Genomic DNA, 22,286 nt, shown 5'->3' with positions numbered 1-22,286 from the left:
CACCAAACATGCCTCTGACACAATCGAAGAGCTTTTGCTCAGTTTGAACAGAGTGCGAGAAAGGGCACATTACTAGAATGTCAGAAGCTGGACGATCAAATTGACAAATTGCTCGCCCCCTGGACTGTTATCGGGACCAGTGGATGCATGAGGGTACGCATAGAAGGCGCCCAGGCTCAGGATGCACTCAACAAACCAGCAGTATAGTGGATCGTCCGACAAACACGAGCAGCTCCAATGGTTTCACTGTCCGCTGTCCAGATAGATGTGGCACCAGCAATAGGGCATGTGGCTATTGATACCATTTTCCAGATGCTTGGTTGAAGGACAGTGGTCTCATAGTGTCCATTACACGTACTGCCCTTGACACCCACTTACTGTCACCTCTGTTTGCAGTATCATTGTGAATAATTAAACCGGACTGTTTGGTTTGGGCATTGATAATGGCAGTGTACGTGTCTGTAGATTGAGCACCTCAATCCTGCCTTTGCTGTGGAATAGCACACTACCCCCTTACCGCTGATATGATGATCTGGGGGGGGGTCATAACATACAAATAGTGGTACGAGGGACAATAGCTCAGCGATATGTGCAGGACATCCTTCCGCCACATGTTCCTCTCATGGCAGAGCTTCCAAGAGTTATTTACTAGCAGGATAATTCTCAGACAAACGCAGCAAAGATGGCACAGGAATGTCTCTACAACATCTGAGGCTGGCCTGGGCATCCGTAGAAAATGTATGGAAGCATCTAGGACTACAACTTCAACAGCCAACAAGTTTGCACGATATAGAGGCTCAGTTACAGCAAATGTGAACTGAGATGCCTCAGGATACCCTATGGAACCTGTATGCCTCCATACCCAACCTTCTCACATCTTGAATCAAAGTTCAAGGTGACCCAACAGGGTACTGGAGCCTCTATGCAGTTGTCTGCAATTATCTTTTTACTGAAATATTGTAATCTCTTATATCAATGTTACAATCACGTTTCATTTGATTCCGACAACTACTTCTAGGTAGGTGCTTGATTTTTTTAAAAAAATTTTCTTTCCTTCAACAATGTGTGTAGGTTGAAATGCAATTGTGTAAAAAAAAAAAAAAAGCATAACTTGTAATTCATTTAAAGCAGCCTTTGACACGAGAGAGAATATTCCACAACAGTGTTGTTGAATAGCCATCCCTGAATTCTGCACTAACTGTGGCTTTCGATGCAGAATTGTCAGCAGGATACTGTACCAGCGCCGCTTTTGAGGCAGCATATTCTGCAGGCCGTATTTCACAACACTGTTGCAAAATAATCCATCCTGTGTGAAAGGTCCCTATATCCTTATTCATCCTACCAGCATATGGCCTTAGGTAAAGATAGTGGTCATTCACCAATGAAGATCTCCCCCTCGACCTAATCTGTTTATTAGCCATTCATCTCCCCCTCCTAAGCAGATACCATAATAGTCTGTGTGACAAATGCTCATAGTATAGCACCCGTTAACAGATTAGTCAAGAAAAGCTCATGGCTCATCTGTTAAACGGTTGCCCAACAGTGGCATCTGCTTAATTAACACGTTATATCCGATGTGGGAAGGATGCAAGTATTGAGAGTCTGCCATAAAATGCTAGGAACCCAGCACAACTTATTGGCGATAACAAGGTTGGAATGGTGACACTAGTAGTTCAAAAATAAAGCTTTACTGAGTGAGAAATGAGGCACAGCTGACCAGTCCAATATTACAGTACCTTTCTATAGGGAAGTGGGTGTGTCTGTGACCGCACTAGTAGTTCTGCCTATTAACAATGACCTTGATATGAATACTAACATAAGATGGCACAGGCCCGCCTGAACCTCTCAGTAGAAATAGGATAGGCGGATGTCGCTACTGACTGATAAATAAAAGTGTTAAGGGTCACTCAATACACCAGTACAAAACCAATTACACACAAAAAAAACAAACACAAACTTCCCACAAAGATTTGGTAAATCGGTGGGTGGCCTATTCATAAGTTTCCTATGAGAACCAGCCCTAGAAAGTGCCAGGCCTCATAGCCACTGATTACAGCTGCCTTAATTTATAGTTTCAGCACTTTCTTTCACTTTTAAGTAGGGTGTGTCCTTTGTAAAATGACTAATTTTGTTAGTAATCGGAGATAAATTGGTGGAAAAGTAGCATTGAATCCAAGTCCATCAAATCCAGATATTTCTCTTAGTATTTTGTGAGTATTTTTGTAGTGTTGCAAATTAGAAACGTCATATTCCATAATAATATGAGTATAAGGAGCCATTGCTTTTTCTTCATGTGAAAGGTCTTCTCTTTTATCATACCTATAAAAAAAATTAAAAATGATCAAAATCACACTATGGGTGGCTTCACCTACGTCAAAATGCCACAGTTTCTTATACAGTTTTTAGAGCCAGTCTGAAGTGGAGTCAAAATGAATGGGGAATATAAAAGGACTTTCTGCTGCTGGATCCATTGCTGGCTTTGATTAGAAAAATACTACTGATATTTATTTAATTTTTTTTATTTCTTCTAAACAACGCTGTATGTGAAAAACTTATTGATCAATGACTGCCATGGGTAAAAGATGCATGCGAACAGCCAGGGGAGGCTTTTGTCAATAAGCCAGGTGCTAAGGCAGCCAAATAACACACTTTGTTCTTTTCATATCTAGTTACACTTTAATATCTAGAATAGTAGTAGATAAACCGGTTTTCCTACAAGCAGCATTTATATCGGTCCTCAGGACAGTAGAATACTCAGCAGCATTGGCCTGTTGGACTGCTCCATTTACTCTCCCCTCACTGCGGAAGAGGTGGGACTCAAGACCCCTGCTCTTGTGGTCTGTATACTGCTACATGTACTTTTGTCTGAAGAAATACACAGAGCCTTAGCACCAGACTCTTGCACACAACCTTAAGCTAAAAACATGTTGCAGCCTCTAGCTGTGTGACCATCCGGAGAAGCAAAGATGCGTCCAAGATATGAAGAGGCGTGCACCGACAGGGATAATAGGCAATAGCCTTAGGCTGCCTGTCCACGGGCCTTGCGAAATCCCGCGGCGAATCTCTGCCGCGGGAGCAGGAGCCGGCAGACAAATTTACACAATTTTAAATTTCCATGCATCTAGACAGGAAGTGAAGGCAGGGAAACCTTGAAAACAAAAAACATCAGTTTTTTTCTTCATTTTCAGTGTAATTTTTTTTCTTGGCCGTATCGATGAGGGACACGGCAGAGACCTTGGGTATAGCTCCTGCCAGTAGGAGGTGGACACTAAGGCTGCCTGTCCACGGGCGGTGCGATATCCCGCAGCGCATCTCCGCCACCCGGGAGAAGGAGCCAGCAGACAGCTCACTGCGGAGAATCGCGGCAATTCACAGCATGCTGCAATTTGCCGGCCGCGAGCCGAGAATCGCTATGATTCTCCACTCGTGGATGGGGAAACAGTTGACTCCTACCAGCTATATCGCTCCTGTAGTCACTCAACACAAGCAGTAGAAGTGGAAAAGCTCAAAGGCTAACTAACCGTATGGCTTGAAAACAGAAGGTGAAGGAGAAGATTTCAACAGAGAAACTGGCATTTTTCCTGAACAATGGGTGGGTGCCGTTTACCCCCATAGGCTGCTGTGATGGGACAAGATTGGACTTCGGGTGATGATTGCTGATGCACCCAAAGCACCTGAGAATGTCCAGCGCCATCTTGAGGAACTTGTAGTTGGCCTTGAGGGACAGTGCCTTGATCAGTACGTTGCCCAGATAAGGTATTGTCACTATCCAGTGGGAATAAAGTATAACCACAACAGCTGATAGGACTTTTGTGAACACTCGGGGGCTGTTGCCAGACCAAATGACAAGGAACCAAATAAGAAGAGATTCAACTGGACTGCAAACCGAAGAAAATGAGGGTAAGACTGGCGAATTGGGGTATGGAGATAGACATCAAAAGCTCCTATTGACGATATACATTCACCTTGCTTCATGGAAGCAATCACCGCCCAGGTGGATTCCATACGAAAGTGCTCAACTGTGACATATGAGCTTCATATCTAGGACCGGGCAAACAGATTTGTCTGTTTTGGGGACCACGTTCAGGTCGGAGTAAAATCCAGTAAAACGTTTGTGAGAAGGAACAGAGATAACACCTTGGTCAAGCAAATCCTAAAAAGGTACTGGGAAAATCTTGTTGGATCGAACGTTAGGAAAAAAAAAAAAAGTGCTCTCGGAGGCAGAACGAGAATTTACTGCGTATCCTGAAGAGACGATCTTGCACACCTAGGAATCTTGGATGTGAGTGAACACCACATCCCTGAATAGCAGGAAATGGTCCCACCCACGATGACTGGGGTGGGGACCGCCCTTCATGCCGAGGAGATCCTGCCACATATGCATTACAGTAGGAATCATTCCTCAGCATCAGACCCTGCAGCCGGATTCTGTCGGGATGTCCGGGCCAGCATCCCTACAATGGAACTGGAGGCTTTCGGTAGGACCCTGTGGTTGGTGGTGTGCGTGGTACAGGTTCACTGGCTGGTCTGGGAGGCAGGGAGTTTCTACAAGAGAGGTCCCCGTTGACTGCATGGAAGTTTGGTACAACATTGGGAGCATACAAAGTGTGTCACGATGGCTGTGCGCTGATAACGGTGTTCCCCCTAGAATCCGACATTGTAGCTATATGCTCAGGGGAAAATGTGCCTAAATGAAATATGTGCATAATGTAAAGGCTGAGAGCTGCAGGGGGATAGGGTGACGAGGTTTTATGCAGGTCCAGGAGGTCCACCCCTGACCAGAAGAGCCACAGAAAATAGCACCCAGGATGACAGGTGTAGAAAGTTTGGAGGTGCGATAGATTGCTAGTAGTGAAAATCCCAGCCCCAGAAGCGTGTCGCCACCAACTGCAGGAAAGCCAAATTCGAGCGCATTCCCTGTGCAAAAGCATAGGGAATGCCTTTCTCTCCATATCCAAACGAGGACAGGCTAGAAAAGGAGGCAACTAAAGAGGTGAGGCGACAGAACATGGTCAGGCAAAAAAAAAAAAGCACAGACAAGCGAGAAAGTGAGTCAATTCGAGTACTGCAGATGCCAAGATACCACATCAGGGAAGCTCAAGGCGTTGTCATAGTGACAGGAAGCGATTGCTGGTCAGGACAGGAAACTCCCCATAACACAGCGCACACCAAGAAAACTACCCCAAGGGGAATTACCTCTTCCTCCTTCAGGTAGTAGTGCAGGGGCTCACCCCCTCCCACTGGGGCTGCAAGGGATCTGGTCATATGGAGGGGTGGGGTTGGTTGGGGGGGGGGGGGGGGGGTACTTGCCTTCCCTAGAGGGGGAAGGGCTGCATGCCGTGGCATTAACTGTAGCCTTATCCTGCGCTGCATCTCACCTCCCTTTAGTGAGGAAGGAGAGCCCAGAGATTCCAGAGGATCTTTACTGGCAGGTCACAGAAAAGTAAGTGGTTCTCATTACATTCGGGAGGTAGGGGAGCAGCAGGGAAGTTAGTGGCAACCTCCTGAATAGGGTAATAAGGGGATTCTGTGACCCAGTGAACCCAAGAAGTCTAAGGAACTCCAGGATCTTAAAGACCTGCAGGAGGAAGGTCATCTTCCTATGGTCACTAAGTTGAAACGGATTTAGCTGTGTGGCAACAGAAGGTGTATAGCTGGTAGGAGGAGGCGGCAACACTACCTTTGCTTCATGTCCACCTCCTAGTGGCAGAAGCTATACACATGTACTCTAATAACACAACCGAAAAAATAAAACCGCTTTGAAACCTACCTCCAATGTGAATGACATTGTAAAAATCGTGAAACTCCTGTTTGTGCTGCTGCTACGTCAATGTGGACAATCACATCTGAAAAATATAAATATTTCAATTCTCAGTCCAACTAAATTACAGATAATGCCTCACTTAGACAGCCATAATGGAACTGCATTGTAACATTCGTATTATGACAAAATCCCACCCCAAGTGTAAACCCAAGTTATCTGCAATACAAACACTCAGATGAGGTTACATTGTAACTGTCTAAACATTCACACAAGGGAAAAAAATACAAGCCAACAGCAAAGAGACACTATGAAGAGTCTTAAGGGGTATTAGAAACAGAGGAGCACCTGTGGATGGGTCCACCAGTGTATGAAGCTCATGTACTGCAGTACCGCCAGGGTAATTGAAGTGGGACACATACAAAGAAGTGGCAGAGTATGCTGCATTTCCAAAAAGGTGGGATATGACGAAGAAAGTACCAAATCTGAATATCCAAGATTTCTGATAATTCTGAAGTCTACAAAAAGGTAGAGAGAGAAAAAAAAATACAGTAAGCAAATGGAAAGGCATAGCGAAACTACTTCATAAGAGTACCATACCAAAATCGGACAGGTACAATAACTCCTGGTATTGCTAGTCAGGCATGAAACAGTATCTGACCAGTTTCCTTCGTACTTACATATATGAACATCCTCTAGAAGCCACTATGTTTAGCAGAGGAAATGTGTAAATGATAAACCGAAGTTCTTTGTGAGGAAGGAAAGAATATAAAAATATGAAAGCCACAACTGGGGCAATCAGAAGGCGCATCCTCTTATCAAATAGACCAAACAGCAGAAAGACCGAACTGAATGCCATCGCTCGCGGCACTGCTGAATAAAAATACCACAGGAACGGTGAAGTCTAAAGAGTCTGTTAAGGAAAAGCCACAATATCAAATCTGGAAGTAATACGAGGGGATATGTGTTACACAACTATGAATCCTAATCAATAATATGAAAGTCAGACTACATCATTTTCAAGAACTAGTCAAAATGTATTTAAAATGGGTTGTCTAAGAGATTAATAAAAAGTTATGGCTCTTGAAATGCAGCAACACAAAAAAAGACCGCTAGCGAGTATGCATGTGATATGACCCCACGCATCGTCACCTCCCATTGTACAGCACTGGGGTGCTAGATACTAGCACAGGTGCAGTGTTAAACTGGGAGGGGATGTCAGATGGCATTATGTCACAAATGCCACTACATCTGCGGAGGGGTGGTGCTCTGCAGAGAGAAGACTTCACTTGGCAGAAAAAAACAACAGACAGCATGTATTGTTAAAAACCACAGTTTCCCACAAAAAAAAAACAAAAAACTGTTTATTACTAGAGATGAGCGAACGTACTCGGTAAGGTCGATTTCGCAATCAAGCACCGCGATTTTCGAGTACTTCACTACTCGGGTGAAAAGTACTCGGGGGGGGGGGGGGGGGGGGGCGCTGTGGGTGAGCGGGAGGTTGCAGAGGGGAGTAGGGGGAGAGGGAGAGAGAGAGAGCTCCCACCTGTTCCGCGTTGCTACCCCCCGCTCCACCACACCACGCCCCACCCCACAGCGCTCCCGAGTACTTTTCACCCGAGTAGTGAAGTACTCGAAAATCTCGGTGCTCGATTGCGAAATCGGCCTTACCGGGTACGTTCGCTTATCTCTATTTATTACCGATGCATGGCATTTAATGTCCAAAGAAATTAAAGACAGTGCCAGGATACACTGGGGGTCAAAGCCTGAGCCGCTGTCTAGTGGCTGGCACTCGGCATTGCAAGCACAGCTCTCTTTAAGGGCTCATGTCCACGGGGAAAATAGGATTTAGGATCCGCAGCGGATCTCCCGCGCGCGGATCCGCACCCCATAGGGATGCATTGACCACCCGCGGGTACATAAATACCCGCGGATCGTCAATAAAAGTGATTTTAAAAAAAAATGGAGCATGAAAAAATCTGGACCATGCTCCATTTTCATGCGGGTCTCCCGCGGGGACGGCTCCCGCGGGCTTCTATTGAAGCCTATGGAAGCCGTCCGGATCCGCGGGAGACCTAAAATAGGAATTTAAAGCATTTACTCACCCGCAGCGGACCGCGAAGCTCTTCTCTTCCTCACCGCCGCATCTCCCTTGCTTCGGCTCGGCGGATGTGCCCGGCGCATGCGCGCGGCACGTCGACGACGTGCCGGCGACGTGCCGCCGGCGTCAGGAATTCATCCGCCGGCCGAAAATGAAGATCCGGCCGTGAGGAACAGCTGACCTTCGTCGCCCGCGCCAGATAGGTAAATTCTTTTAAATTGCTATTTTCGGCGCTCATGTCCGCGGGGCAGGAGGGACCCGCTGCAGATTCTACATGGAGAATCTGCAGCGGATCTGATTTTCCCCGTGGACATGAGGCCTAAATCAGTGGAAGCTGTGTTAGTAATTATTGCAGGCTGGGTTTCCAGTCATTGACTGAAGGGAGACGAGAAAAAAAAAAAAAAAAAAAAAAGAAAAAAAAAACAATGAAAAATTAGATGGTCTTTAGGCACAAACAGGCTTCGTCACTAAGGGGTAAACATTGTTATATTAATACACATTGCATACAGGTGACATCAGGGCAGCTAATGCCACAAGACCCACACAAAGGATACACCCCAGTTTGAACTTTTATTTAAAACAGTGTTGTACCACAGAACTTCTCCTTCAGGCCAAAGAACGCGATTCCAGAAAAGGGAGTCCACCGTAACTGTTAAACCTAATTAATGATACAGAAAGTCAGTGTTGTACATTAAAGCGTCACTAAATACAAAATGCACACAAAAATAGCCAAACTATTTCTCCTTTCCCTTGATCCTATTTTATGTATTTCTCAGTTTTAAAGAAAACTTCTGCACCTGGAGTTCAGCCATGGGGCCTCCCTGCTGTGGATTGATAAGACACACACACACACACTTTGGTATTGTAGCACTTGTACTGACCCACAGTGAAAAGGTATGTCAGATCTGCTGCAGTGTACTCCGTAGAAACAAGAACTACACCCCACCCCAGATGGCAGAACTGCACTACACTGGTGAAAGGCATACAGCGGGGGCCGCAGCTGCAAGGGGCTTCCCCGCTTGCGCCTCAGAAGGAGGAAGCCCACTCAGTCATGAAGTGCAGGGTGGCATCGGCAGCAGGGCCTGCACAGCGGCTTTAGAGGTGGCGACCGACAAGCGCTGGCCTTCCTGCGGACAGCCTTTGCATTGCGAGCTGTGAGCAGCGGTCATGCAGCAGTGAGGCGGTGACTAGCACCGACCTCACAGCACACAGGCAGAGAGCGGGACGAAAGCTACACATCAACCGGGAGTGGGATTGACCAAGCACACAGAGGCAGCGCCCGGCAAAGACCTCAGACGACATCGACCAGGAGCGGGGCAGCGGCGTCTATCCAGCACACAGGCAGCGGCTGCCAATGACCTGAGACTACAGAGAAAGCGGGCGGGAGTGACACTCCTGATCCAATGGGGGGACTGCTGCTGCAGTCACACAGAGGGCTGCAGTGTGTGGATGACTTTTGGTGGGCTATGCACGCTTCGGGTGAGGGTTACTTTGCTTCTTAGCCTTACATTCTCAATGCTGGCAGGTTCCAGGGATAACATGCCAGCATTTACAGGTACTCCTGTAAGCTATGACCTTCCAGCCTTGACCCTATCAGGAGCTGGGGGTGTGAGAGTGGCATTCTGCCTGTCAAACCCCTAGCTTCTGGTGGTGTCAAGGTACAATAATACCATCAAGCGGTTAGCTGAGCTATAGTATTAGTTCTGTATTATATGACAGAGCTCCTCTACCAGAGGTTTTTAAAAGGGTGAAAAAGTTTATTAATGTGCACACCTTATTTCCATATGTCTTGTTGCAACTACACACAAATACAGCTCAAAGTACAAACTTACTTAGCCACACAATTCCCGCTGGAATGGCATGCAGGAAGGTTGTAAACAAGGAGACGCTCCCCTTCTTCAGAGACAGCAGGAGCATAAGCCCCATTAATATGCAGAGCTCCGATCTGAAGATTATAATGGCCAAAGCTGAAAGCCAAATAAATGGGCCAGACTTGTGCTTCATCCAGAAGGTGACAGCAAGCAGCACTAAAGAGAGGAGATGATCAGAGGAGATACATTGCACAGAGCTGATACAATGGTTTATGTGTACATTTACAGAACATGCATCATCTGTCCTTCTCCTAAGGCCACTCTCACAAATGCGCTGGGCAAAATGTTGCCATTTCAATTGCAGCGTTTTGCCATGATTTTACTTTCGATTTCAGGCAGGTTCCTGCGACCAACAGCAGGTTTTAGCACACCCCATCATTGTGATGAGGTGTGCTAAACATGGAAAAACAGAGCAGACAGCGCTCAAAAATAGCAGTGCTGGAAAGCGCCTTTCAGCTCCGCGATCAAGTGCATGTATACAAGGCCCCATTGAAATCAATGGGAGCGTTCTACTGCGGCGTTCAATACGCTGTGGTAGTTGCAGTAGAAAACGGATGTGCGAGAGTGGCCTAAGCCTACCTACACACTGGCGAATGCGATATCAGGCCATGAAACTCTGCCCAAAATCACGCTCGGCAATGTACAATCTACGGATGCAAAAAACCCATTGCATCTGTGAAGTTCCATTCCTCACACACGATAGAGGATCGGAAAGGTTTCACGGCTATGGACATTCTACAGCAAATCGTTATATATGTGAACGCAGCCTAACGAAAGGGGGTCTAGACGGGGTGGAATTGCTGCGGAATTTCGTGCAGACCCTCACCGTGGAAATGCTGCGGCACTCACTAGCAGCAAAGTGGATGAGATTTTGAAAATCTAGTCTGCAAGCTGTGGAAATAATCTGCACAAAACCCGTGCGGAAATTGACATGCAGTGGGGAATTTAGTTCTGTGACATGTCAATTTTATCATCGTTTCCACTACGAAATTCACCTTCTCAATAAGGGGGTGAATTCCGCTCCGGAATACGAGGTTACATTTGCTTCAAAAGTCGCACCAAATGGTGTGGATCTTAAGGCAGGCCCTCAGCTGCTGCGGACATTCTGCTGCAAATCAGCCCTGTGCGGACCCGGCCCAAGGGTGGCTTCACACAGCGTTTTTAGGAAATTCTAAACAATTACATATTTTAGTGGTTTTTGTTTCTTTACTTTTTTATGGCAAAAATGCTGTGACTAGAGGTGATCTAGAAGTCAATAGAAAGATATGAAACGTGCTACAAAGTGTTTTTTTGGTCAGTGTTTCTTTTTGCGATTGCAGAAGGCTATCAATTTGTTTTTTTTTTTACATAGGCTTCTCTATAGGGCATGAAAACACATGTATAAAAATACAAGGAGGGTTTTGGGGGGTAAATTAAACAGTGTGTGAAGTAACAATTAATGGGTTTTGTGGAATAAGCCTCCAGCAGAGCAGTCTGGCTGTGACCATCTGCAGGAGAAACAAAAAGAATGGAACATTGTAATCCACCTGCTCCTCCTCCCTGCCATCATCATCTGTTGGGGAAGGCATGGGGGGCTGCCATAACAAAGAAGGGGTCTCCAGTCCCACCAAATCAGTGGGGTCAGATGACTAATGTCCGGTGCATACGGGGGCCTTACCGCTTTACCAACGGCATCACCATACTTACCGATGGGAAGGGCAAATGTATTAGGGAGGGTGCGAGTGCAGTAAAACATCAGGTGGAACTGAGAAGCTGTTATCAGGCAGAAGTAAGTCGACACTTGAGATCCAAACTTCCTCCTCACTTCCTTCTGCAGCTGCCATAGAGCAAAGATGGCGGTCAGCCCCAAAGACCCTCGTACTGCGGAGAGAGCAGAGCGTGGCGTCATACACAATCCATACGTGTATGCAGGAAGCTAGGGAGGTCACCAGCACTAAGACAGATAAACTATATTTGTATACCCCAACTTATTCTGCAGCGCATGAAGGGACATTGGCAGAAAACCTCAATGTGCCGAGACAGCAGACACCCTGCTGTAAGAGCTGTGATTGGAGAGAACTCTGATCGTGGCTGTCAACTATTTAAATGCCACTGTCAATTCTGACCATGACGTTTAAACATCTCGATTGATATTTAAAATTTCTGAATGCCCCACCGATAGGATCATGACGTGCCGATCAGATGTCATGGCAGCCCATGGCCTTATGAAGGCCCCAAAGCTGCCACACATTTCTACTTATTAGGATGTGCCTGTGGCATGTTTAAATAGACTGCCTGCAGAAATACTCCAGTATTGAGTACTATATATACACTCGGGTATAAGCCAACCCAAGTATAAGCCGAGGCACCCAATTTTACCACAAAAGAAACTGGGAAAACTAGGTGCCTTGAGTATAAGCCTAGCTAGACTGGGTTAATAAAAAGCAAAGCACACAATACTCCCCTCCCAGCCAGCATCTGTGTCCCCGGCGGTGCAGCAAGCTATGTAATTCTCCCCACTGTCATCTCTATGCTCAACTTTGACTTGCCCCGCCGTCAACAAGTAAGCTCCGTGGCTGGTGCTCGATCCAATCAATCAGAGCTGCCGCTTGATGAACTGATCACAGCCATTCACTGAATGGCTGTAAATGATCGAGCGCCGGCTGTGATTGGCTGGCGCTCGATCCAATCACAGCACTTACTTGCTGACGGCGGGGGAATTTAAAGCCAAGCGGGGAGAATTACATAGCAGCTTGCTGCACCGCCGGGGAGACAATCGCGTCGGGCACAGACGCCGGCTGGGAGGGGAGTATTGCGTTTTTGGTTTTATTTTTACCTAGTCCCTCACTCGAGTATAAGCTGAGAGGGGCTTTTTCAGCATAAAAATGTGTGCTGAAAAAGTCAGCTTATACTTGAGTATATACGGCATATTGTATAAGCGATCAAACGATTTCAAGTTCACTTAAAGGGGTTTTCCAGGGAGAATACTATCCTTAGGATAGGTCATCAGTAGTTGATCAGCTGGGGTCTGTCGCTCAGGACCCCAACCAATCAGCTGAGCGGCCGCATTCTATCAGCGTCGCAAATACACAGAGGTCGGAGCTGAAACAGCGGAGGTCTCTGTGCCGACCTCTTCGTAGTGGCCGGTGTTTGTAACTGCAGGCTGGGGTCTCATTGAAATCAACGTGAGCCGTGCCTGCAGTTACAAGCGCCGACCACTGCAGAGACTTTCACTGCTTCTGCTCCGACCTCTGTGTATTTTGTGCCTGCTCAGCTGATCGGTCGGGGTCCCGAGCAACGGACCCCAGCTGATCAGCTATTGATCACCCATCCTGAGGACAGGTCATCAGTAGTATTCTCCCTGGAAAACCCCTTAAATGGACAAGAAAGAATAAGGTAAAGTGAAAAGAATTGCACTGTTAAAGTCACCCCATCCTCAAAAATAAATAAAAAGCAATCAACAAGTCATAGAACAGCACCAGCTGAAACCCATCGGTCATCCCAGGAATAGACCATCAGTGCTGCATCAATGGAAAATAAGGAGAGTCAAAAGATGAGGATTAAAAAAAATAATAAAAAATTCTAAAGTGCCATCTTGACCACCATATCTTTATTATTCCATTGATGCAGTTGTTTTTTTAATGATTTTAGTACAAAAGCAGAGATTAGTCGTGGTCATAAATCCGTCCTATAGTTTTATATATAAAATAGTAGAATTGGGTTTTTTCGCCATTTCACTCAAGTTTTTAAAAGATTGTCAGCACATTTACATTATAAAGCACCACTGAAAAATATAACACGCCCGCAAAAACACCCGAATTCTTGGACGTCTGCATTAATGGAAAGTTAAAAACGGGATGAACATTTGAAGATGGGAGCAGAAACAGATGAAAGAAAAAAAGAAAACTGTTCAACTTTACCCCGTCAGCCACCCCTCTACAGGTAGTGGGTGCCAACCACCCAGCAGCGCACTACCTGTAGAGGGCGCTGGGCACCCCTCGGCAGGACGAGGCTGCAGGGTGTGTGTGAGCAGCCGCGTCCCCTCACCTAATAGCTGCGAGCAGATCTTGGGCGCCCCCAGCAGGGAGAGCAGTAGCACAGCAGGCGAGGACACGGCACCGAGGAGCAGCGGCCCGACGAACGTCCTGGGGACCACCCCGGGGAACTGCCGGTGGTCGTACTGCGGAGAGAGACACGGTTAGTAAGCGGCCCGGCCACCCTCCGGCCGGCGCTCCGCGCGGGGGACCTACCTGCTCCAGCTGCAGCCCGTGGTACAGCACGTCGTGCGCCGCCTGCAGGCCGAAGCTCTCCTCCACCTTGGTGTACGGACACACTGCGAGGTGCACCGCAGCCACGGCCACTAGTAGGGGCAGCAGCAGGCTCTGTGTGCGGGAGCTCCTCTTCGCCGCCATGTTGGAGGGATGAACACGCCCCTTAGGATGCTGGGGTGACTTTCATTGTATTTAGTCCCACTACTGCCTTATGTAATAGCGCCCCCTGTTGGAGATAACCGGCAGCTGCGGCCCGTCCATGCACACGTGTGTATAACCCGCCGTACTAGTGTTAGTGTCGCCTCCATCCCCGTGTGGCACTAGGTGACAGCGGTGAGCCGCAGAGCATGCTGGGAGGGAGCTCCGCACCGCGCACAGCATCACCTCGGTACGCGTGGGGAGCTGATTGGTCCGAGCGTGGCGAACGGTGATTGGTCCACAACATGACTGACTAGATGAGCCAGCCAATCAGGTTAGGTGGGCGGGACGCGGAAGTGAGAGGCTGGGATGCCGCTCCGAATGAATGTGATGTGTTTGGGCCGGCTGTGGTGCGCTGCCGCTGGCTGTCCGGATGGCGGAGCGGCGTCCTCCCGTTATGCTGCCGCTGCTCTGGCTGCTGGCGCTGTGCGGCGCTGCGGTCACCGACCCCGAGAAGAAGCCGTGTGAGACGTGCCGGCAGCTAGTGGACAGGTTCCACAAGGTAACATCAGCGTGTGCGGGACATAGGCGGATGGTCGGACTGCTGGACCAGGGCTTTATTCTGCTTTGGGGCTCATTCACACTATGTATTATGTGTGCAATTAACTCATGCGGATGTGTTTTGTGGACCTCTTGGTCTGGAAACCATATCGCAGCATGCTGTATTGGAGCGAGGATCCCACAGCGGTGGCTTTTATTGATGTCAATGGAAGCTGTCCGATCCGTGGGACACCTGTGGCTGGTTGTCTAACTCTAATGGCTGCAGAGACTGAGCGACAACCCAACAGATTGTTTGCCGCTCAGCCGGCACACATGCCCATTACAAATGACGCCGTGCCATCGCTAGGTAATGACGTGGGGGCTGTGGATCTGACTGCTTCCATTGACTTGAAGATGTCCACATGGAATCTGTACTGGAATAGAACATGCTGGATTTTTTTTTTCTTCCCCTCCACGAGCAGAAGATCACAATTGATTTCCGCTCATGGACATGGAAAAGCGTTTTTCAATAGCATGTCTATGGCCGGTATTTGTTGCGGAATCTGGAGGCGGACGCCCGCTCTGGATCCTGCAGTGCAAATCCAGCCGTGTGCATTGGGCCATATTGTTCAGATGTCACACCACCCAGCAATAGTCATTCTATGTAAAGGGGCCCTAAGTTATGGTGGTCTGCAAGCTGGTGTTGGGGAATGGAGGGGGTCACACTCACTTGCTCTCATAATTCCATGATGTCTCCCGGTGAAGTCCATGTACCGCACGAAACTCTGACTCTTCATATTGATGTTCACACTCTCCTACAGACTTCTATGGGAGACTGTGTGCACAGCTATCTGGGAAGAGCCAGCCTTCATGGGGGGGGGGGGGGGGGGGGGGGGGGGGAGCAGCAGCTCATCATCCAGAGAGCAGGTGAGTATATCCCCGGCTCCCCATCACCTCCTGAACTGCACCATAGCGTAGTTTAGGGAGGTGGCGGGTTTACCTTCATTTGCATGAACAGGATGGGATTAGGTTGGACTAGATTGAACTATGTCTTGTTTTTCAACTTTATGCTTAGTGTAATTATGTAGTGAAGTTGTTGCAGTTACAGGGAAGCCATCATGTTCTGCAGGCAGCCTGCAATAGCAGGAGGAGCAGGAAGATTGCTTTGTTGGAAAGGCTCCAGTATAAATTGTCATTTGTAGATCACAGGAATTTACTATTGATGGGTATGTCATGAACAGTTGATTGGCAGGGATTCCCGCCAATCCTCGGGCCCGTTGTCAGTGCAGAGCGGCCGCGTTGGGGTTGGAACAGAAGTGTAGTAAAAGGCATTGCTCCCAATGAAACCAATGGGAGTGATGCCTTCTATTACACTTCCAGCTTCAACCCCAATGCAGATGTCAAGCTCCACTGGACAATCGGCTGATTGGACGGAGATCCTGAGCAGTGAACTCCCACCATTCAAGTAGTGATGAACTATCCAGAGGAAAGGTCATCAATAATAGTCAATTCCTGGGAAACCCCTTAACCCCCTGCTATTCTGGCCGTAGGAGTCTAGTGGGCGGTCCGCCTTGGTGACTGGCAGCTGTTCAAAGGTGACTGACACTCTTAAAAGGACGGCTGTCAGCCATCCACACAACTATGTACAGTGCAGCTTCTCCACATTACTGTTTACAGAAGCTGCAGTCCAAGCCTTAGCTAACCTATGACTGCAACAAAGAGCGGAGGTAAGCTAAGCCAGCAGTCCAGCCTCACTCACAGATGAATCGAGACTAAAGGTACCGTTTACATCACAGACATACATAGTGCACAAAAAGTTGCATGAAGCAGTGACTTTTGACGATCGTCGGCCCATGTACACAGCCACCGACAGGGCACCGCGAGAAATCACTCAGCAATCACTTTGTTTCAGCTCACTAAAATGAACCAACTAGCAAGCGTCTTCTCACTCCGTGTAAACAGGAGTTGCTCAATCCTTGACCGACTGCCTGTTTGCAGTGAATTAAGGCGGCAGCCGGAAGAGATCTTGACTCGCTCTGCCTCCATTCACTGAACGACTGTCGCTCCTGTGTGCAAGTAGAGGAGGCTGTGGTCACGTATAGCGGTACCTGTAGACTGCAGCATCCATACACACTGATATGTAGAAGCTGCAGAAGACAAACTGCAAATTGTTAACTAAAGCCTATTGCCAAAATGATTGTCAACCCAAAATGCATTCATTTAAGTGAAACTGTTTGCCCCCAAGGTGTTCATAGTTTCTCAGTTTTTAGATCTCTGCTAAATGTGCTTTAGAATATTTTCTTTTATCATTGCAGGGACTAGAACTTACAGCAAAAAAGAATTTTGGAGGAGGAAATACTGCTTGGGAGGAAAGAACACTGTCCAAATATGAATCTAGGTACTGCCATATTTCTTCTTTCATCAGAAATTAATGTGGGAGGACCACATTGAGTTGTCATTAAAGGGGATGTCTGAGACTTTTACTGTTAATGACCCATCCTCAGGATGTTCTCTATAGTTGATGCCCGCTGTCAGCACAGACAGTACTGGAAGCAGATACCTATGTCAGTATTGCAGTGGCCCAGTTTGGTACTGCAAGCACAATGGCAGTTGAGTTTAACGGGAGCTGTGCCCACAGTAGCAATTGGGCTACTTCAATATGGTCAGTGTTATCTGCTTCCAGTGCGATCTGCCCTGACAGTGGACTTTGGGATGAGCTGATCTGCAGACCCCTGCTGACCAACTATTGATGAGCTATTCTGACAAACACTCCACGTGACCTCGGCAGCACTTGTTGATAGAAGACCGGAGGACTGGCAGAGCGCAGTGAGGTAATATAGCGGGAGGTGAGTACTGGGTTTATTTTTTTTCTCCGTACTCTGCATCCCCCACCTCCACCAATTACCTTGGAAAATCCCTTTAATTCCGTATAGGGGTCTCTGACAATTCTTTAATATTCTTTCTATATTTTTCTTGTAGTGAAATCCGCCTTGTGGAGATTATTGAAAATCTCTGTGACAGCAGTGACTTTGAATGCAATCTCATGGTAGAAGAACACGAGGAGCAAATTGAGAAATGGTGGTTCAAAAAGTAAGTTTTGTGGGGATATTGGTGATTATTTCATACTTCGTATTCTGCCTGTATTATATTAAGGGGGTGATAAAAGGTTGTCCCAGTTATTTTATATACTTTTGGGCTCCCCATTCCCAAAAATATATAAAAGAAATATGCTCCCTGCAGCAGCTGACAGGTTTAATCCCCCGGCAATAAGGCCTGGTGACGTCCCGGACGCATGTCATGTGGGCTGTAATATAGAAGCCCCGAGGTAGGTTTATGGGATGTCACTGACGTCCCTGACAGCTTCCCATTGGCTTCAGGGGTCATTACTTGGTAATTACTCATGTGACTGCTACTGCCGATATAAACTGAGACCAGAGCAGCAGCCAGCAGTGGTGGAGGAGCAGCTCGTAGCGGGAGGTGAGTACATGTGTAATCTTCCCACTGCCACGAACGCCACCAAAAAAAGTTAGAAAACCCCTTTAATTCTAGGTGCAATTGTGTTAAAATAACATAAAGCCAGTGGTCCTTGCTCAGCTTCTGCCACAATGATCCAGAGCTGCAGCTCTTTGCTCCTCCCGGTCTTTGTTGTGGTACGGCTACCACCGAACAGCTGCAGCTGTCAGGGGCCATTTTGGCATCATGGCTCCCAGCATCAGAGCAGTGATGCCAAGAGAATGGCACCTGAACGCTGTGGCCTCTGATTGGTTGAAGCGGTCAATTGGTGGCTGTTCCACGGCAAAGCCAGGGAGGACCGCAAGTTTGCTGCGCTAGGTCTTCAGGGAAGAGAACTATTAGATAATCGTCTGTCAAGTGGACAACTCCTTTAAATCTGAAGCTCAGAGAGAGATACGGTTACAGATAGTTCTGAAGAATAAGGAACATTTCATGTAATTACTTAACCTGTTAGACAGGGCTAATTATTTTATCACCATTTTCAAAAAAATTCTAGCTTTTATTTTTTTACCGACATAGCCACATGAGGGCTTGTTTTTGTGTCAATGGAGCTGTTTGAGGACTTGTTTCTGTTGGTACAATATTGGGGTACATTTTTTTGACTTTTTTTTTAATAGCTTTTTATTCCTTTTTGGAGGGGATATGGAGTGAACAACACACAATTCTGGCATTGGGAGTGTATTTTTTCCCTGTTGGAATTCACAGTATGGGATGAATAATGCTATACTTTAAGGGATTGTAATTTTTTGGATGTGGCAATACAATTTTTTTTTAAGTGATGAGCTATCCCAACATCTATAGTGGCATAGGTAAAATATTGGAGGGAGTCTGACATCCCTGCCAGTCAGCTGTGTCTTAGAGCTGCTGCATGCCTGTAGGTGACATTCTCAATGGCTAAAAACGCTGGATTTCCAACATACAGTACCTCACTAAAAGTGCGTCTCCCTTTCTGCAGTCTTAATAAGTGGCCACTTTACTGGTGAGTGACTTGCTACAATAATACGTGTCCTTCAGCTTTGGCACGCTTGGGTACTGCAGGTTTGTTTTATGTTCTTAGCATTTTTAACATTAGAGATAACATTCATTAGACTCTTTGTTGGTTTTCTATCTCGTTAGGGCTGTGTTTATACGGCCGAGTTTAATGCAGGAGTTCCATCCGATAACAATATGGATGGAAATCATACGTGAAAATAACTCATTAACTGTTATTAATATACAGTGCTAGAATTGTGGGGTTTTTGGCCACCCCGTCTCCTTAAAAAAAAAAAAGAATTAAATGAAAAGTGATCAAAAGGTTGCATGTACCCCAAAATGGTACAAAATGACAGGTTGCACTGCAAAAAACAATCACACAACTCCATCAATGGGGAAACAATAATGGATATTTTGGACACCGCTGCTGCCACTAGGAGATAAAGCAGTTTGCATGAAAGTAGCAGGAAAAGTGGAGATAATGGAGCAAATATGTTACAACTGTAAATAATCTGAAGCCGTGTGAGAACAAAAGGAAGATCAATCCGCCGGAGAAGGAAACAACAAAAAAATATTCTGGGCGAGAGCTGTCCTGAAATGACCATGATGAGGAAAGGATGTTATAGAAAGCAACTAAAAAACCCTAATTTGACTTGTGTTTTACGTTTGTTGTTTTGCTTCTTGACAGGAGGAATAAGTATCCAGATTTAGTGAAATGGTTTTGCATAGAAACCATTGAAGTGTGCTGCCCTCCTGGGAGATACGGACCTGACTGTTTAGGTAAAGAACTGTGGATGGGATGTTTCATCTGAATGGTTTCAAGAAACATTACACAGGTTTTATTTATACCTTGTGTTTCAGTTCCTTACATTTCCAATATCTCTGGTTCCTGTTGGTGAATGGAGACCATGGGGGAGAATTACTAATACTGTCTAATAGGTAGACTGCAAACTTAGACTAGACAGTCTTTAAAGAGACTCGGTCACAATCTTTTTGTATGCCTTTCTGAGGGCGACACAAGGTAGTAACAGTCACACAGGTGACAGCAATACGTCTGCTATGTGCATCTGTGCAGTAGTTTGGGAGAAACTTGGCTTTTATCTGTACCAGCACATACATAGAGGACTACTTGTAGGAGTCCTGGATATTCCTGAGCTACAGGCTAGCTCCACCCACCCCACACCAGCCAATGACTGACAGCTCTCTGCTCATTACTGTGCCTAGTGGGCTAGAGGCTGGCTGTGGCTAGCCTGCAGCTCATGAATATGCAGGACTACTTCTGTGTCCGGCTGCTGCTAATAAAATGCAAGTTTCTCCTAAACTACTGCACAGATCTGTGGAGCAGACATATGGCTGTAATCAGTGTGACAGGCACTACCTTGTGGTGCTCTCAGTGAGGGCTGCAAAAAGATGGTGACAGTCTATTTAAGTGTGCCAGATTTATCACAGTGACTGCTGAATGGTAAATCTGTCACATTTTTAGACTGTCCAGTCTAACGTTATACCATCTATTAATTTTTGTAGTTTATACCAAAAATAGTGCCAAAATGTTGCCACAATTTGTATTAAGCCATGTCACGAAAAATAGGAAATGGAGCCTAAAAACTGAGAAAAACTATGAAAGAATTCCATATGAAGTCATATAAGAGCCAGATATAGTGTTATTCTGATTAACACTATAACCTTATTTTGAAGTTATCTAAAGCATACCTGTTGCTTCAAAGAGAACCTGTCTCCTTTGAACAGTACCAAAAACTAAGTTATAGTGCTATTTGGTGAGGTGATGGGGAGCCGGCGATGTATTTATTTTTTTAATACTCTCCCACTCTGCTGCTTTTGCTGTGCCCCCGCTAAAGTCTGAGCATGGTTTTGAGACTGAGTCGCACGTGCATGCTTTCCTGTGGAAGTCTATGGGCTAGTGCAAGCACAGTGGTCTGAAAAAGAGTCAGATTTTCAGACCAGGCGCAGACTTCACCAGGGGATACCTTGGGAATAGGGGAGTGGGCAAGAATCAAAAATACACCCCCCTGCTCGCCATCCCCTAACCGAGCTGCACCATAATTTGGTTTATGGTGCTGTTTGGAGGTGGCAGGTTCCCTTTAAGCTTTAGTTGCATAAACCCAGACATTGTTACAAGGGGAATGTGATATATGTAGAGATGAGCGCGTAAGCTTGTTTAAGGCTGCTACTCAATCAAGTAGCAGTCTTATCGGGTAACTGTGTACTTGCCCAAGTTGCATGCAGGGGGAGATCTCTCTCACCCCCCCCCCCCCCACCCCCACCCCGCATGCTGCTCAGGCAAGTACGCAGTTACTCGATAAGACTGCTGCTTGATTGAGTAGCAGCCTTAAACGAGCGTGCTCGCTCATCTCTAGATATGAGGTGTTAGAATTCGACTCCCATGACATTAAGACCGTACATATTTACATTGTTTGTTTTCTAGCTTGTATAGGTGGATCAGAACGACCATGCCATGGGAATGGATTTTGTAGTGGTGATGGCACCAGGCGTGGTAACGGGGCTTGTAACTGCAAGGTGGAGTATACCGGGCCGTTTTGCCTTGAATGTGCAGATGGATACTTTAGTTCAGAGAAGAACGACACTCATGCTGTCTGCATTGGTAATTGTTCTTTCTACTATATGTTTTAGCTTTGTGCACTCACGTGTTTCTGCTGATTTCATTATTTTCTTTTGAATTATTTGCTTAAAAGGGTTTTCCAGGAAATTACTATTGATGACATATCCTAAGGATAGGAAAAATGTATATACTGCCCCTCGTGGGAGGCAAGATATCAGCACTATAACACAGCCCATAAGGCGTATTGGCCCAATATTGCCCCCTTAAAACTTAAGTTACATTATATAATAGAAGTTAAGACCACTTCATATGTTGAGGTGGTCTTAAGTTACATTTATATAATAAAAGTTACGTTTTATGGGGGGAATATCAGGCTGATATGCCTTATGGGGCTGTGTGTTAGTGGTATCCTTAGGATAGACCATTAATAGTTGTTCGGTTGAGGTTTACTGCTTGGAACCCCAGCTGATCGAACACTCTCTGTCAGCACCTCAATACACAGGAGCCAGAGTAGAAGCTGCTGCTCCGACCCTGGTGTAGTGGCCAGCCCTTGTAACTGCAG

The 22,286-nt window shown here is 46.5% G+C and overlaps 2 protein-coding genes across 2 annotated transcripts; one reads left to right on the top strand and one right to left on the bottom strand.

Annotated features, from left to right (window-relative positions):
• Window positions 1-1,672: 1,672 nt before the first annotated feature.
• On the bottom strand, window positions 1,673-14,362 carry LOC136611911 (dol-P-Man:Man(7)GlcNAc(2)-PP-Dol alpha-1,6-mannosyltransferase-like). Its single transcript, XM_066591883.1, has 9 exons — window positions 13,963-14,362; window positions 13,760-13,892; window positions 11,420-11,593; window positions 9,695-9,889; window positions 8,417-8,520; window positions 6,442-6,665; window positions 6,110-6,279; window positions 5,771-5,846; window positions 1,673-2,319 (listed from the first exon to the last, which is right to left on the bottom strand). The coding sequence occupies exons 1-9, from the start codon at window positions 14,122-14,124 to the stop codon at window positions 2,094-2,096; spliced, it is 1,464 nt and encodes a 487-aa protein (XP_066447980.1). The 5' UTR covers window positions 14,125-14,362; the 3' UTR covers window positions 1,673-2,093.
• A 122-nt stretch (window positions 14,363-14,484) lies between these two features.
• On the top strand, window positions 14,485-21,810 carry LOC136611912 (cysteine-rich with EGF-like domain protein 2-A). The gene is made up of 5 exons (XM_066591884.1): window positions 14,485-14,683; window positions 16,977-17,059; window positions 17,641-17,751; window positions 19,835-19,926; window positions 21,590-21,810. Exons 1-5 carry the CDS (start codon window positions 14,555-14,557, stop codon window positions 21,793-21,795), a joined length of 621 nt encoding a protein of 206 aa, XP_066447981.1. The 5' UTR covers window positions 14,485-14,554; the 3' UTR covers window positions 21,796-21,810.
• The last annotated feature ends 476 nt before the right edge of the window (window positions 21,811-22,286 follow it).

The sequence above is a fragment of the Eleutherodactylus coqui genome, chromosome 2, assembly GCF_035609145.1.
Source record: "Eleutherodactylus coqui strain aEleCoq1 chromosome 2, aEleCoq1.hap1, whole genome shotgun sequence".
Classification (NCBI taxonomy): domain Eukaryota; kingdom Metazoa; phylum Chordata; class Amphibia; order Anura; family Eleutherodactylidae; genus Eleutherodactylus; species Eleutherodactylus coqui.
The sequence above is the reverse complement of the archived record's forward strand: the minus strand, read 5'-3'. Positions and strand labels throughout refer to the sequence as shown.